At 32.8% G+C, this 17498-nt stretch overlaps 1 protein-coding gene across 5 annotated transcripts in view; it reads left to right on the top strand.

The window, feature by feature from the left end:
• The window catches only part of ARB2A (ARB2 cotranscriptional regulator A), a 436918-nt gene that overhangs the window by 103830 nt on the left and 315590 nt on the right, over positions 1–17498 (top strand). For 3 of the 5 annotated variants that reach the window (XM_060093155.1, XM_060093156.1, XM_060093154.1), the window contains one exon: positions 4358–4549. The exons of the other annotated variants lie outside the window; for them this stretch is intronic. In XM_060093155.1, coding sequence (XP_059949138.1) covers positions 4358–4549 — 192 coding nt within the window. The remainder of the gene's footprint in view (positions 1–4357; positions 4550–17498) is intronic. 5 annotated transcript variants of the gene reach the window in all.

Genomic DNA, 17498 nt, shown 5'->3' with positions numbered 1-17498 from the left:
TGATAATTTTGTTTACATGAAATTTTGCATGAAATTTTAAAGTTCTTTGGGCAGTGTTATTCTACTATGAATTGGAGGGTTTGAGGATTTTTTAATGCTATCCATCCTCCCAAATTAATTCCATAGGTTGATTTTTTTTAAAAGAAATCTATTTTATATTTAATTTTCTATAGGCAACCTCAAGTACTAGGTCACATTGTTAATCATTTATTCATTCATTCAACAAATATTTATTTTAGGGTACCAGGTACTGTTCCAAGTGCTAGTGGCATAGCAGTGAATAAAATATTCAGTATTATTCCACGTAATGACTAGGCCAACCCTTGTTTTTTTGGAAGCTTTCCTTCCTTTTGAATTATGTGAAAACCAAGATTTTAGTATCTTTTTGGGAGTGAATATAAAAGTCTTTTTTGGATTCAAATCTCTTTTAGTTTTGACTTTAGGTCTAGTGTCTTACTCTATTCAAACTATATATTGAATTTTGTCTTCTAGAAAGTTAAGGTAGAATTTTGTCACTTTGTCCAGTCTTCTTTTCTTGTTAATTCTATTTCTTTCGAAGTTTCTGAAGAATGATATTTAAAGAGCCTTAGGTTAATTCATTGTTACAGCACAATTAATATTGAGTCCTTTAACTCTGTAATACTTCTAGTTCCATGGAACCTTTAAACTCACTTTAATTCCCTAGATTTCTAGAACAAATTACAAGATAATTGGCCATATCTCTCATGTTATATGATTGACTTTCATTAATTTTCTTTATAGAAAGCCTGAGATTAGATTTAGAAGGACTTCAATTATTTTCCTCTTTTTTAAAATTTAGACTATAAAGTTACACAGAGGGAGCTTTACATTATATGAGACCTATAACAACCTTCATGTCCATTTTTGGTTAGTAAAGATTCCCTAATTTTATAAACATTAAAGAAACAAGAAAATTTTTATTTTAGGAAGTTTATCTCTCCTTAGATTATCATCACATATTTTATACAGTTGTGAATTTTTCATCCCTAAGTATTAGTTTTCTCCTGAGTTCTCTTAAATCCCAAAGCTAGCAGTGAGAGTGGGGTTTTGTTGTTGTTCAGAGTCCTTTTTTTTTTTACTACAGGAATACCACCAAACTTTTTTTTTTCCTGATGATAAACTAAGTTTTAGTGTTACAGCTGAAATATTTAGCAAGGAAAGAAAAACTTTTTTTTTTTTTTTAAATGACAGCACTTCGTGGAAGTCCATGATTTGACAGATCATGATCATGTCTCATGTTTACTCTCTACCTCACATAAATAGGTACAAAATATTCTCCATTTTAGTATCTCACACTTGTGTAGAATACTGGACACATGAATTTAACTTGACTACAGATTTGCATTCAATTTATTCAATCATATTTAAATAAATATCAAAATTAGTGATTTTCATAAGTATCCCAAAGTGAATTGTTAATTGCTAAAAATTGTTTGGTGCAGTCTCACTGACCAATTGGCCTTTGAGGTTGATTTGTCTCTAACCTGAGGTGGTACACTGGAATGACCTTTATGTGTATTCCTTAATGAAAGCTCATCTTAGTAAATTACCATTGTTTGAAGATAAATGGCCTTGCCACAACCATTTCAAAACTTAAGTTAATGAAGGAAAAATTATTTTATTCATATAGATATTTTTCTATTTTAAATTAGCACTAACTTTACACAGAGTAAATTATAGCCACCAGCTGCAGAGTTACAGTTCTGCATTATATTGAGATGAATATGTCAATGACCAGCTTAAATACTGTTCTTATTCCTTAATCATTAATACCATTACATTGTTCATTTTCATTTTTTTTTCCTTAAATACTCTGACGTTCTGATATTTTCAAAGTCAGCATATCTGGATGTTCAAGTAAAGCATTTATTCATTTGTTCATGGCTGCCTTGACTTGTAGCCCCTTAAAAAATTCTTGAACAGTGGTATAATATAAAAAAACACGTTTATCTTCAGAAAATAAGTACTTTTCCAGTTTTAAAGTGATTACTGTGGAATTTAAAATGCCAACATTCCATTGCTTAAAAAATTGACTCAGGTGCTTGGTAACAGGGGACTTAGTATGATGGAAAAAAGAAACAGTGATCAGCACCTGCTGGAAAGTCTATAGCTAGGGGTTTTTTCATTAAGATAAACAGATGTCCATTTCCATACATTCCAGAATCCATTACGGCCTCACTGACTTTAAGAGGCTCTTTTATTTGTGCATATTTAGACATACTTTTTGGTAAATGAATGACTGGAAACCTCTGTAGCCTCTTTTTTATTTTTCACTGACAGCTTTGCTTTTTAATTTTTTCTTTTGTTCTTATTACCATTTTCTTTTTTTAAGCCATTTTAACTGAATGATTCATCTGCTTTCATATAATGTTTCTAGGTAAAAGGGAGTTTTTCTTCTCAGAGTTGGCTTTCGTCTGTCTCCCATCCACTTTTCTTCCTCTATGACTTTAGTCCTATCCATTGTCATCATAGTAATTTGTTTATTCTAGACGTCACATGCAAGTGAAGCTAATGTGGTAGTGTTATACTTCATACTTCTCTTACTGCATATTTAATTACTACTAATAAAGATACAGATATGCCATTTTAATTCTAAGCATTGTGTAGTTCTTTTAAAATTCTTTGTAGTCATGCATTCATTTAATCTTCCATTTGTGCTTTCTGAACCAGGCAAGTATTGTAAGCAGTTAAGAGGACGCATTATTTAGTTAAATGCCTTTTATCTAAAGGAATTCACTAGTGATGCTTGATAAGATTCTTTATTCCAAAAGTTCATTCATTCTTATATAAATGAGTGCCTACAATGTGCCAGCCTTTCTTCTAGGCATTGGGAATGTAGCTGGAGACAAACAAAGGTCTATGCCTTCCTGGACTTACATTCTAGTGGAAGGAGCAGATGGTAAATAATAGAATATTATTAAAAGCATATTAGATTGTGTTATGTGCTATGGAGGAACATAAAACAGAGAATGGGACTAGGGAATTCTTGGGGAAGTGTTTAAATGGGGTGGTCAGAGAAGGCTTCACTGAGAAGGTGGTATTTTTTTCTTAAGCCCTGTGGCCGTGCTCTTCTTGCTGAAATAATTTCCTTTTGTGCTCTGTTTACACAACTGGCACCATTACTGACACCAATCTGATTGTTTTAGAAATAGAGAAATTAAAATTTTTTTTTTTGTCCCAGGAGTAGTGACTGGGAATATTTGGAATCCAAGGCATTTTTTGGTATTGAGTTTTTTTCTTTCTTATTTTGGTAATTTTATGAATTAATTTTATGAATCTATATTGTTGATGAAGTGAAGTGCTATTGCATTACCCAGCATGTGGATTGACTTTCTCTCTTTGAGGAGGTGTTTATTACCAGCTGTCAAGATTTTAACTTGGCTCTGACCTGGTTGCACAAAGGCTGCCATTCCTAGTTACTTGCCACTGCTGATGTGGAATACCACTCAGTGCATGCCATGGCATATGTAATAAGAGGTTGGGAAGTTATCCCTTTCTAAAAGTCTTTTGAATCTTTCAGATCTAAATCATACATCATCTAGTTTAAACCTAACTATTAAGTGTAATCAAAATGACTAAGAATATTCACTTTTCATACCGTAAATAACTAGTACATAAAATAAGTTTATCAAAGTATACAAATAATATTCCTTCATAAAATAATTGTTATATAATCCTGTGTTCATACTCTGAATGAAATTTCAAAGTCCATTTACACAGAACAGTTGGTGTTTGAATTTTTAAATAGTTCCCTCTCCTACTGTTGTTAAAAGCTTAGTAGTTTTCCTTGCTAATATATGGTTTCCCAATATGTGTATTCTCCAGCTGGGTTTTTCTGTTTTTTATTTTAGGTGCAGCATATTTCTATTATAGCTTATAGGCTTAATAGCTGTGTGACCTCGGGCGAGTTATTTAAGCTCTCTAGGCCTCAACTTCTTCATCTATAAATGAATATAATAATAGTGTGACCTTAACAGAAATAATATTTTAAAAACATTTAGCATAGTATCTAGATCATAGGAAGCACTTAAAAATTAGTTATTCTTATTTATAATGATAATATAATACTAAATATACAATAATAATGGAGAAAGACATATTTCCAGTATTCTTTTTTCATGTTTTTATATGTTTAAATTACTATCATGTCTTTTTTGCTCCTCTACTTTATATATAATTATCAATCTCTAATGAAAATTTTATTTTAAAGCTTTTTTACTTCTATAATTCTGTAATAGTCATTCTATAATTTATAGTAACCATTAGTTGTTTTCTCGTTTGTGTCTATACCTGATCAGAAAACATTTATTTATTATTTAATTTTTTTTAATTACAGGTAGATGCCACTGAGAGTGAACCAAAGAGTTTTATCTTTATGAGTGAGGATGCTTTGACAAATCCACAGAAACTGATGGTTTTAATTCATGGTAGTGGTGTTGTGAGGGCAGGTCAGTGGGCTAGAAGGCTTATTATAAATGAAGATCTGGACAGTGGCACACAGATACCTTTTATTAAGAGAGCTATGGATGTAAGTGCAATTTCCTTTATTTTTTTTGGCATTTTATAGCTCTGTTTTAGTATGTGTTATAAATTATTTTATCATGTCTTTTAAAAAGTCTTTCCTAAACATAGTCTTATCTTTAAATTGTTATTATTTATTTTATTTGTAGTGAAAGATTATTCTGTATTATTTTGCCTTTACAACAAGAGCAAAAAGGCATCTTAAGTATACAAAGATTTAGATAAAATCTTTGAAATGAGTATTTTCAGTTCTAAATTTTTTCATTTCTTATTACATGAACTATCACTTAAATTATCAAATACTTATCAATATTATTGAAAATACTTCTGAAAAAAATCATGACTGCTTTTGTAAATCTCTGCCTACCTGATTTAGTGAAGTTAGAAACTAAAGGAATTCTACTACCTTTAAATTAATATCTTATTCTTAAAAAAAAAAAAGTTGGAATAACTCAGTGTTTTTTTGTCATTAAAAAATAAAAACAAAAAACAACTCTTTAGAGCCCACAAATGTAATGCTTTAAGAATAAGACAAAGACATACAAAATGGTAAATTGCAGTATTTACTGAATTACTTTATTCTTACTTGAATTTCAGCTTTTTAGAAATTGGTGTTTTAAAATTGTGTTCAAGGTTTTCTTTCCTGTAGTGGTGAAATTTCTTTTTCTGACCTAGCTTTGTTACATCTTAATATTTGGCAACTTGTTTTACTGTCTCATTCTTAAGTTCTGCAATGAATAGTTAAATTTTGCAAGGTTGGTTTTCTTTCACATATAAGCAGAGATTTTCTTCAGAAAAAAAAAAAGGTAAAGTGACATCTTTACTTATAAAAGGTTAATATAATAATGGAAAGTTGTCATGTATGCTTTATAAGAGCTACATTATTACATTTTTGTAATTAAAAGTGGAAAGAAATTATTTGATACACTTATGATTGCAAAGGTCAAAGATATGTTTCCTACTTTGTTAACTCTGAAATGATAAGATTAAAGATCAGCCCAGCTCCTAAAGAATATTTTGTTAATAGATTTTGAGGCCCTTAGAATGCTGCAAGTAGAATTTCATAGGTGAATTGTATATATTTTTGTTTCAGTCTTCATGGATGTGCAAAGAACACAAAGATTACTTTTGATTGGTTGCAAACTTCGATAGTGTGTTTTTTGGTAGAATTTAAGTAACTAAAATAAATTTATTTAAACTGTTTCGTATTTCAGGTTATGAATAGTGAAATGAACTTATTCTCTGGCACATTAGTTTGTGGTTAGAACAGATGCTGTTGATGTATTTTAAGAACTTTACATGTGAAATGTGATCACAATTTGGTGAATATTTGAACATACAATTTAGTAAAGAAAATCAGATGTTTGTACAAACACGTGCTTGGTGAGATACTTTATGTAAATTATATTGTCTGTGCTACTAGATCAACTAAGCCTTTCCCATTCTAGAATATTTTATTGTTGTATAGGGTTTTTTGAAGTATAGGGGAGTATAGGGGTATAGAGTATAGAGTATAGGGGAAGCCATCCCAAATACCTTTGAACAATCTGTTGAGATCCTAAACAAGAGGGAGGAGGTTTATCAGTAACATTAGAATAGTCAGTCATTTTGCCCTTTTAAGTAGGAATAGTGTTTGGGGGATAACTGCATTTCATTGCCTTGCCGTTTTTATGCTTTTCTCAGTCAGAGCAGCTCAGGGTTCCTTGAAATAAAGCAGCTGATTTCTAAGTTCTTTAGTATTTAGTGTATGTTGTGTACTTTGAATAGTTTAGTTTATATACTTTATTCTCGATTTTATTAACTTTATTCTGGTAACTTTCTACATGGTGAACATTTAAAAATGGATATCTCTTTTTAATTCAGATAAAGTGATTTTATTACTTTGGCTTTACTTTTTCATGGTGTTTCTCTGGTAATTCTTCAAGGGCTGCTCTGTGTTTGTGTGTGGCTGGAGGGTGCGGAGTCAGGTGTGGGAAAGGATGGTGTTTTAGGAAGCAGGAAGAGGAAGACTAACAGGGAAAAAGAAGTTGTTTCATTCTTTTTAATCAGATTACTCCTACGTGTTTTTATTTTCTGGACTTTTTTCTAAAATTGTATTTAAAGAAATGTTTCCATAGTTTACAAAGGGCTGGGAGCCACTACTCTGTTTTCCATGGTCTGTCCATTTTCATATCACAACTGCAGTAAATTCTGATATTTTTCAGGCCAGACAAGATTATCTCTACTCAGTGTTGTTAATAATATTTATGCTATATTCCTTGCAGATTTTTAGTATAAGATTAAAGGTCCTAAAATAGGAGTCATATCATGGTAAGGTTAAAACTTTTTTCCAACACTAGAACCCTGCCTCTACTGGACTGTTTTGTAAAAAAACCAAAACTTGTGTTTGAATCTGTGGAGCCACTTTGGTTGAAGCTGAAGTGAAGATTGGAACCATTCTCACAACAGCCCCTGAGATTTCTTCCCTGACCCTGGGGCTCCATAGATGACAGTTTAAAAACTACAGATACTCTAATCCTTGCAGTTTAGATACTTAAGAACTTTATTATTAAAAATGTATTAAGATTTCTTGTTGGAGAAATAGTACATATCAGATAAATGCCCACAGTGCTTCTCAGGAGGCCATAGCTAATATTTTCAGTGCTTAACAATCTTAATTGCATAATATATTAATTGGAGTAAGAAATAGTATATCATATAGCCAAGTACTAATTATTCAGTGTCTGATTGTGCAGTTTGAGATTTTCTCATACTTATTTCTTCTTTGATCTTTTCAGGCATTTTAGTTGATCTCTATAAAAAGGGCAAGGAAAATAGGTGACAATTCATTTCATTACTCATTGCAGGGGTGGTACAGGGGTACAAAATTTAAGGGGTCAGTCACTCTCATGACGTGCAGTCCTTGTAGGACCCTGAGAGTGAGTGCCTCCTTAAATTTTGCACCGTAGACACGTCACCGATCTCTCCCTATCCAGGCTTTGACTGATTGAGATGTATATACTGTCAAAAAGTTTTATGGGGAGCAGTTTGGAAGCCCCTGGTCCATAAAGTCAAATTTTTGCTGTGCATCAGAATCACGTGGAGGGCTTCTTGAAACAGATTGCCCTGTTCAGATCCCAGGTTTTAACAGAAGGTCTGGTTGGGGCCTGAGAATTTACATATCTGAGAATATCTCAGGTGATGCCAATGCTGCTCATTGGGCACCACACTAGAACCATTGGCCTAGGTAATACTTTCTGGATTGGTTGAGAATTAATATATACTTTTCAGGCTTTAGGTGTAATGCATAAGGTGGAACTTGATGGCAATTATATTTAGTGTGACAGAGGATGAGAAGTTCTAGAAAATGTTTTATAATAAAATTAGTGAAGTAAAAGTTTAAATTATAAAGAGTACTCTCAAAGTACAAGTGATTCATATCCAACATGACTTAAAATTTTTTAATTTTAATAATTTTATGAGAAGTCTGATAACTTCACTAAGCCTACATTGTTTTCTAATTTCTCATAGCTGGATTATTCAGAAGAATCTACTATTTCCGTAATTACTTACTTTGCATATAATTTTCATACTGTTATATCTAAGTTTTTTAAATTAATGCTATTTTTATCAATGTAATTTATACAATTTGGGTTCTATAACATGGTGGACTGAGTTAATTAACCACTTGTCCCTCCCACTAAACACCCATAAAAATAATGGAATAAAACATAGCAACAACAAAAATATTAAAGACCTAGTTATGTTCAAAAGACAGAAAAAGAATCTTTAAATTCCTGACTACAAGAAAGAACTTAAAACCCCAGTGGTAAATCCCTGGAGGGTGTGGCAGCCCAAAGGTGATATCTGATGAGATATAAGACCTAGACCCCAAGGGGTCCACAGCACAGCTTTGAGCCTGAGAGGCAGAATCTAAAACTAAGACCCTGGAAGCTTCTGCCTTTTTAGTTTTTAGAGGTGCAAAAGTCAGTTTGCCAGAGGTGCCAGGTGGGGTAAATAAACAGCCTCCCCTGAGATATAGAAGCCACAGATCCTAACCCAAAGGTGGATTTAGATTTGCAGTTTGAATTGAGACAACTTATTTAGTGTGGGAATCTCAAGCAGTGTAAATTCATGTAAAAATGGATTTTGGACTGATGAAACTTCTGGGTTACCAAGTGGAAACAAACATAAAAATGCCAACAGCAACACTTTACAACTCAGGGTAAATCCCTAATGAAGAAGAATTTGTAGTCAGAAACTAAAAATTATTTGAGGAAATGATTCATTACAAAGAAAAGTCAAGTCAAGCAAAACTGTCAGGCATAGTTGAAGAGAGTTAGTAAATTAAAAGTTAGAATTGGGGAATACAGTATATAGAATATAGCAGAGAAAACCTGAGAAAAAAATTATGATAGATAAAAAGTCATGGAGAATAGAATAAGATCTAATAATCCTCTAATAGATGTTTCAGAAAAGCAATAGAAAAGAATGGGAGAAAAAGCAATATATTAGTGGTAGAGTGTTTATGAGAATAAAGACACAAATCTTTGTAGAAGAAGCATGGCATATCTTGAGCAAGACAGATAAATCTACACTTAAAACTTACTAAAATAAAACTGTAGAACATCAGAGGATACAAGCATATAATCTTAAAAATCAAGTAAAAACAAACATATATCAAAATAAAGGTTATCCTTTCCTAATCCTTCCTCACCTGTTAGTTCTGTTCCCTAGATGTAATAACTCTCAATACTTTTTGGTTTTAATTATATTTAATTATTTAATTATTTTAAATTATATTCTCTATATCAATATTTTTAAATTATAGTGCTGTCTCTTGATTTATCAGTCACTTTCTGTTATGGCAGATAAGAATCTCTTTCCCATTCCCACAATTTTTGGATTAATTCAGCAATCAAGCTTTATAGTATTACTACTACTTTAATATTGCTTATGGCTGAGCCAAGTAGGTACTGTGGTTGCTATTCATTTCTGCTACAAGTTTATTTTCATAGAATTAATAATTTCCTAACTGTTTTCTGTTTTCTTTGTAATAGTTGTTAATTCTGATTGGCCTTTCTAATTTTTTGCATGGTTAAATTTATCAGATAATCTTATGGTTTCATGTTCTTCTGGAGAACTCTCTTTTGGAACTCTGTGGACTTCTGTCCCAATCTTTTTTTTTTTTTTTGCGGTACACGGGCCTCTCACTGTTGTGGCCTCTCCCGTTGCGGAGCACAGGCTCCGGACGTGCACGCTCAGCGGCCATGGCTCACGGGCCCAGCCACTCCGCGGCATGTGGGATCTTCCCGGACCGGGGCACGAACCCGTGTCCCCTGCAACGGCAGGCGGACTCCCAACCACTGCGCCACCAGGGAAGCCCCTGTCCCAATCTTGACTGGTCACTTTCTAAGTCTGCCTCCCTGTCTCTCTTTCTGGGACTCCACTTAGATTCTCTCTGGTGTTTGACCTCCTGTTTCCTTGATCTAATGACCGTAGCTTTTTGGATATATGCTCTCATTTTGTTGGAATCATCAAAGAGGGAATACGAGATCAATTTTTGAAACCTAGTATTTATGAAAAATACCTTTATTTTACTTGCTCACTTTATTTTCATAATTCATCTAGTCATAGAATTCCAATCTGAATATCATTTTCATTCTGAAATTTGAAGGTTTTGTTTCATTGTTGTTTTACTTGCAGTGTTTTAATTGAGAAGACCAGTACCATTCTGATCTTGAATCCTTTTGTTTCCCTCCACGGAAGCTTCTTTTCCTTCTCCCTGGTTTTAAGAAATTGCATCATACTGCTTTTGAGAAGGTTTCTTGGTGTGGGTTTTTTTGATTCATTGTGTTGGGGATGTGATTCCTTTCAGTCTGTACTGTGCATTCATGATTCTCAATTCTGAGAACATTTTTTGGTGTTGTTTCTTGATAATTTTAATCTTCTCTTTTTCTGGAATTTTCATTTGGTTTTGGAGTTCTGGACTGAGCCTCTAATTGTCTTATCTAATTGACTATACTTTCTCTCTTATTTTCCATCTATTTTTGCTCTAGTTTCTGGGAGGTTACCTACTTTTTCTTTTAGCCCTGTAGACTTTTTTAAGTTCTTTCATCATATTTTGTTATGGAGCTCTCTTTTTATTCATTTTGCAGACTTCTGCACAGTACACCTGATTTGAGCTCGTTGTCTCTCTCTTCCCCTTCCCTGATCTGATGTCCTTCTAGTCCTTCTCTGGATAAATTTCTCTAATGGAAAAACCACCGATCTCTGACAGTGTTGGCTGTGCAATGTGAGATTTTGACCCGTGTTTTGGTTTTCAGGTTTTGGTTTTTTGGTTTGTTTGGCTTCGGGGGGATGGGTAACTGCATCATATGTGAACTTACAAATACTGCCTCTTTTTTTAGACTCAAGCCCTACCTCTACTTTCCAAGATAACTGGCACCCCAAATTTTGAGTTTCTCTGAAATTCTGTGGGTGGGTTGGCTTGCTTCTAGTTATTGTTTATCTCCAGAGGCTTAAGTTAGAATTTCCTCTGTAATACCAAACAGATTCCATGAGCTTACGGTCTTCCCATTAGTTTTGTCCTGATGGGTTAATACCGCCCCTATTTTAAAATATATTTTTATTTAATTATTAAATGGCAATATATTCACATGGTTCAAGAATCAAATAATATATGAAAGTGTTCAGTGAAAAGTAAACCATCCATATTTTTTAAAACTAATATTTTAGTGTGATTTGTGGAAGGAGTAGAGATAATCAAAAGAATTCAGTATAGCATTTTAATTACGTTTTTTATGTGGTTATTCCAATGATAGATAGTCACTTTACAACTCATATCTTTTTTTTTTTTTTTAATTTTTGGCTGCATTGTGTCTTCGTTGCTGCGTGTGGGCTTTCTCTGGTTGCGGTGAGCGGGGGCTACTCTTCATTGAGGTGCATGTGCTTCTCATTGCGTTGACTTCTCTTGTTGCGGAGCACAGACTCTAGGTGCACAGGCTTCAGTCGTTGTGGCACGAGGGCTCAGTAGCTGTGGTCTGCGGGCTCTAGAGCACAGGTTCAGTAGTTGTGGTACATGGGCTTAGTTGCTCCGCGGCATGTGGGATCTTCCCGGACTAGGGCTTAAACCTGTGTCCCCTGCATTGACAGGCGGATTCTCAACCACTGCACCACTAGGGAAGTCTGCAACTCATATCTTTTTAAAACAAATAACATTAAAGTAATTTTCTATATAAGAAAATGCTTTGTAAACCTCAGGAGATGGCGTCCTTACGTAGCAATATTCATCAAAGTAGAATATTTTAGGATTTTCTTTTAGAAATCGCTATGATTATAAGATGACTAAATTGAAGACTACATAAACTGTTGCTTGACTGATATGAATCACATACTTTGAAAGCTGATATAGAGCTTTTTAGTTTTTAAATCCTTTGCTTCCCTTTAATAAGCAGTAACTTAGCTTTTCTATTCTGGCTGTTGACTTTTTGATTTCTCATTTCTTACTCCATTTTGGGTCCTCTCCCCTCATTTTGACAGACACATTTGTTAAGCTGGTTGATTGCAGTTTTAGGATTTTTTTATTTTTTTATTTTTATTTTTAACAGTAGCAGTACCATGTAGCAGTTTATAAGTAGAATATAGTTTGGCAGGGGATGCATGTTTAAGTTCTCAGAGACCTCAAAAACATGATAATTGCTTGAACCTTTTAGATATACTTTTGTTGAAAGGATTCATAGACTTTTGTGCTCCTTTAAAATATAGTCATTCAGAGTATTTGGAATTAAAGAAATGGCTATTAAAACAAGGTGCCAGTTTTCAACGTATAAGATCGGCAGATAAATTGGTAATAAATTGTATGATAATACCAAGTTTAGATATTGATGGAAATGTAAATTGAAGCAATAAGATGGCAGTTTGGGTTATATCTCCCCAAATTAAATATGTGTGACCCTAAATTCCATTTGTAAGAATTTACACTAGAGCAGTAAACAAAGTATACAAAGTATATGTGCAAGGATGCTAATCACAGCAGTCTGTAATAACATGAAAACTTCTAACTACCTAAATATCCAATTTGGGGAATATTTATTAAATGATGGTATATTCTTATCATGGAAGACTGTAATTATTAAGAAAAATGAGTTATATGTGTGTATATGTGTTCATTCATATGAAATGATGTCTAAGAGTTTTCCATTGAAAACATAAGAATGAGACTATTTGTTAAAATGTACACTTACATGTATATACATACACCTACATGCATACATGGATGTACATTGATGTTCCTGGAAGTCTATGCAAGAAACCATGAGGTTTCTTCTTTTATCATTCATTTTCAATTTTCCTATTCAATTCTTTTTTCTTTTTTACCTTGAGCAGTTATTACTTTTATAATTTTTAAAAGATATTATTAAAATTTTTTAAAGAAAATATTCATGAAATATACTATTATACTTATTCTTTAACCATTTCTAAAAGAGTTTAAATGTTTGATTATAAAACTACAAGAAACTTTAAATAATTATTGATTTTTTCCCCTTAAAGACTGGTTGAATTTAGATCACTGTAACTTACATTTCAAACCTTTTAAAAGTAAATGCTATTTTTTTTTCTATTTGAATTATGGACTACTAAACTATAGGTTGAAACCAAGAGCACTAATTCCAAATTTTAAAAGTAAACTTTGAGAGAAACATAAAGGAATCAAAGAAAATATAAGCTCTTACATTATATAGTCTTCATAAAAGATTGCTCAAGTCAAGAATTCCAGAAAAGGTTAACAGCTTAGCACATTACTGAACTGACAAGGTATATGAGGCCACCACACCAGCCCCCATGCCAGCAAAAGAAAACAATGAAATGACAGCTCTAGTGTTTGGAGAGAGGTTGTTAGCGACAGCTTATTCCTTCATGATTTCAACTCTTGACAGAAGACAGGTCTGCTCGTTGCATCATGGCAGATATATTATTACCTTCTGGCCCTGTCATGAGTGAATTGAGGGGGAAAAAAATGACGTTCGGTTTTGAAAATCCAATTACCTTCTTGAATTTTGGTCACTGTTTCTGAGATAGATGTGAATAAGCCATTCTGTGATGATAGCTCTTTGAATCTAGATTGTTCTCTAGTACTGAACTAATTAACTAATTAAGCATATACTTAAGCTTTTTCTATAGTCAAGTGGAAAGCTAACTAAGACAGCATAGAGCACCTTGATATTCTGACATCATCCCCAGAAAGATACTGCAAGGCCTCTCATGTCTTATTTCTGGTCCTCTACCCTGTGTTTATTCCTGACTTCAAATAACTTTTAAAGTAGACCTAGGCCTTTTCATTAAGTGAAAGAGAAAAAATACTGGATTTTAAAAAAATTAGGTACCTTTTTACATGAAAAAATATTGTGTATAATCAGAATTTGGTTATAAAATTGTCTGTTTCTCAATTACATGCATATTTGAATCCTTCTGTCTTTTCTTGGCTACCTAAGAAGTGACTCTGGAGACTTAGAAAGAGAAAGAGAGGGTGTGGTTTTGACAGTATGCTGAAAGCCTTGGGGTTTATGTATGATAAGAATTTCAGTGGAGGCTGAGATGAGTTTAAATGCACAGAAGGCAAACATAAAAATCTTGTTTAATTTCTGTCATGTTGTTCCCTTTTGAGTCACTCTGATGTCTTTTTCAAATCTGCTTTACTCTTGAGCTTTGTGCTACTATACCCATGATCTGTATTCCACCCCCCCTTCTATTTCATTTTAACTGCTGATCCCTTTTCTGTGGTTCTTCCTTTATTATCAGCTGAAGCAGTTTGAATTGCTGAATCAAAGCTGTTTTGGGAGTGAGAGAGTGTGTAAGATTGTGCAGGGTGAGATTCTCTGGGGTAGAAGGTAACACCTCCTGCAGTTATAATCAATGCTCTGGACACTTTCAAAGACTGGAGAAGCCATGACTTGCTCCAGGGTTAAACTTTTAAAATAACTTCCCTAGAGAAAAATGTCATCAATAAAATGGTCTAATTAGTTGACAATTCTTGAGTACCCTAGGTTTAACAAGAAAAGATTAAAGAGAGGTCAGCTTTGCGTTTCTCACTGTACTTTTGGTTTCTTTTGGTTTTTAGCCTTTATACTTTTGTTTATCTTGAACATCATTTTTAAAAAGTACTTCCAGTATTTATCAGTTTGCCCCCTAAGTTATTTTATTTTGAGAACTAAAATGGAAAATGTCACCCTTTAGTAGTAGGAAATAGTCTAAACTTTTACTTGAAATAATCGAGGCAGGAAATTATGAAAGTTAGGTAATTTGTGAAAGTATAGTTTGCACTTTTAGTCTAAGTCACCAAGCTTTAAACTGAATGTACTATATTTAAATAATCGCTAAAGTATTTTAAAGAAAATAATGTTAAGCAAATTTAAGGGTAAACAATTATTAGTTTCCAGGGGACTAGTTCAGTAGCATTTCATGTGTGATGTTATTTGTTGGTGATTATTTTTCAACTGTTTACATGATGTAAATAAAAGGCATATTTAAAGATATTAATTCCCTGGTGGCGCAGTGGTTGAGAGCCCGCCTGCCGATGCAGGGGACACGTGTTCTTGCCCCGGTCCGGGAAGATCCCACATGCCACGGAGCGTCTAGGCCCGTGAGCCATGGCCACTGAGCCTGCGCGTCCGGAGCCTGTGCTCCGCAACAGGAGAGGCCACAACAGTGAAAGGCCTGCATACCGCAAAAAATCAATTAAAAAAATTAATTAATTCCTAGATAAATTGCCTATTTCAATATGATATTAGAAATTCTAACTAATGCCTAATTGAGTTAAAGATTTAATGTGAAAAGACACCTCTATTAACTACCTACTTTTTATTTGTAATATAACTTCCTAAATTAAGCTGGATTTCAATAGTAATTCTGAATAGTAGCAGGCTAGTATTTTAACTCTTTTTTTTTTTTTTTAAGCATAGGATATATAGTTTTTTGTTTTCCTGGACATAAAACAAATCACCACTTAAAAATTGCAGTTGTAAGAATTAGATGGAGTATCTTTGCATACTTTGTATATTTAGAATCATGTACTTCTATATTTTAAAATAAACTTTTATCAGTTTACTCCAAATGTAAATATAATCAGTAACTCCATACTGTCAAGTATGCAATCAGATGTAACAATCTTAGGACCTATGTTGTTGCTTTGTGTTTATAATCCTTATTGAAAAGGAGATATTACCTTGTTTATGAAATGGATATACAAGGATGAGTATACCTCATGAAGCTTGAAGGCTATGGAAGAAGGTTTGAAGTAGTAGTAATAAAAATTTAAAAGCACCAATAGTATTGTGTTTGTAAAAAGTAATAAAAAACACAGGTAGTATTGTGTTAATGAAAAGCACCCAAAAATTAAAATCACCAATAGTATTGTGTTAGGTATACATTCTGCAATTAAAAAGAAAACAAAAAACTGATATATGGGAGTGGGAGTTCCCTGGTGGCATAGTGGTTAGGATTCTGGGCTTTCACTGCCCAGGCCCGGGTTCAATCCCTGGTCGGGGAACTGAGATCCCACAAGCTGCACAGCATGGCTAAAAAATAAAAGAAAACAAAACAAAAAACTGATACAGTTTCAGGGTCATGCACATTTGATTTTTATATGATCATAAGATTTAAGCCAATTTAGGTTATGAAAGCCATATAGAAATGATATAGCGTAGCAAACTATTTTTTAAACATCTTTATTGGAGTATAATTGCTTTATAATGGTGTGTTAGTTTCTGCTGTATCACAAAGTGAATCAGCTATATGTCTGCATATATACCCATATCCCCTCCCTCTTGCTTCTCAAACTATTATTTTTTGTTACCTAGAGTTTAAACTATAATGAATATACAATGCCATTAAATTAAATTCTGAATGAAAATGAGTTATTTCACAATTTATTATTTTATTAATTAAAACTACAGAATGAAATATTCTCTTAATCACTGGAGAAAATTAATGTTTGTTTGAAGCTCTCCTTTGACCTTTTATTTGTGCAGTAATACAGTGATGATGTTAAGTCATGTAAGTGTGTGTCCAAAAGAAACTAATTTAAAAAGTTAGGGGAGATACTGTTAAGTAAGCAATTCAGCTTTGCTTTTCCTTTTGATAGTGAAGACAATAGCTTTTGTTATTATTTTCAGTTTTCCCATATTTAATAGTGTGACTGAAGCTTTTAAAATAATTCTATTAAGTTGTTGTCTTTAAGCCTATTTAAAACAATTCTATTAAGTTATCTTTATGATTACGCAGAGAATGGAAATCTAGTTAAAAATAAAGGATAAAGTTTAAGATATGAAGCTACATACGTATGCATTTATGTATTTCGTTATGGTACAGCTTGAACGTAGGTTGTTAAATAATAACTTACTTTAATAAGGATCAATTTATTTATTATTAAAAATAGGTATGTTTTGAAACATACTCATGATTACATCATATACACAAACACATGCCTTCATACATACAAATATCTGTGTATGTTGAAATTCCAAATTGCTGTGTTGATTTTTTTGAAATAAAATAAACCATTATTTGAAAGACTTGTCAATTCTGTTGGGAAATGAGTACTTGCTTATTCATACCATGAGCTGCATATTTGAATAAAGTTACCTTTTCTTACAATGAATTGGTCTTCAAAATATTTTTTAAAATATTTATCAGGAGAAACAAATGCCAATAATATTTTAAAACTTTCTTAAGGAAAGTTTAATGTACTTCTTAGTTTGCATTTTCTGATAGTAAGAAAATGTCTTTTCATTGAGCTTTTCTTGCACATTTACTTAGTATTATAATGGTTTGGAAGTGGACTGCCCTCTTGAACAGTGTATGTTGTTTGTGATCAAAAACTTACAGAAGTTAAATACTTCTATCAGAACAAACTTAAACTATTGTTAATTATCTTTTTTTTCCCCCAAAATTCACAAATTATAACATCAAAGCCTGTT

This window comes from Mesoplodon densirostris, chromosome 3 (assembly GCF_025265405.1).
Source record: "Mesoplodon densirostris isolate mMesDen1 chromosome 3, mMesDen1 primary haplotype, whole genome shotgun sequence".
Classification (NCBI taxonomy): Eukaryota; Metazoa; Chordata; class Mammalia; order Artiodactyla; family Ziphiidae; genus Mesoplodon; species Mesoplodon densirostris.
Note: the sequence above shows the minus strand (reverse complement) of the source record. Positions and strands in the feature narration are given on the sequence as shown.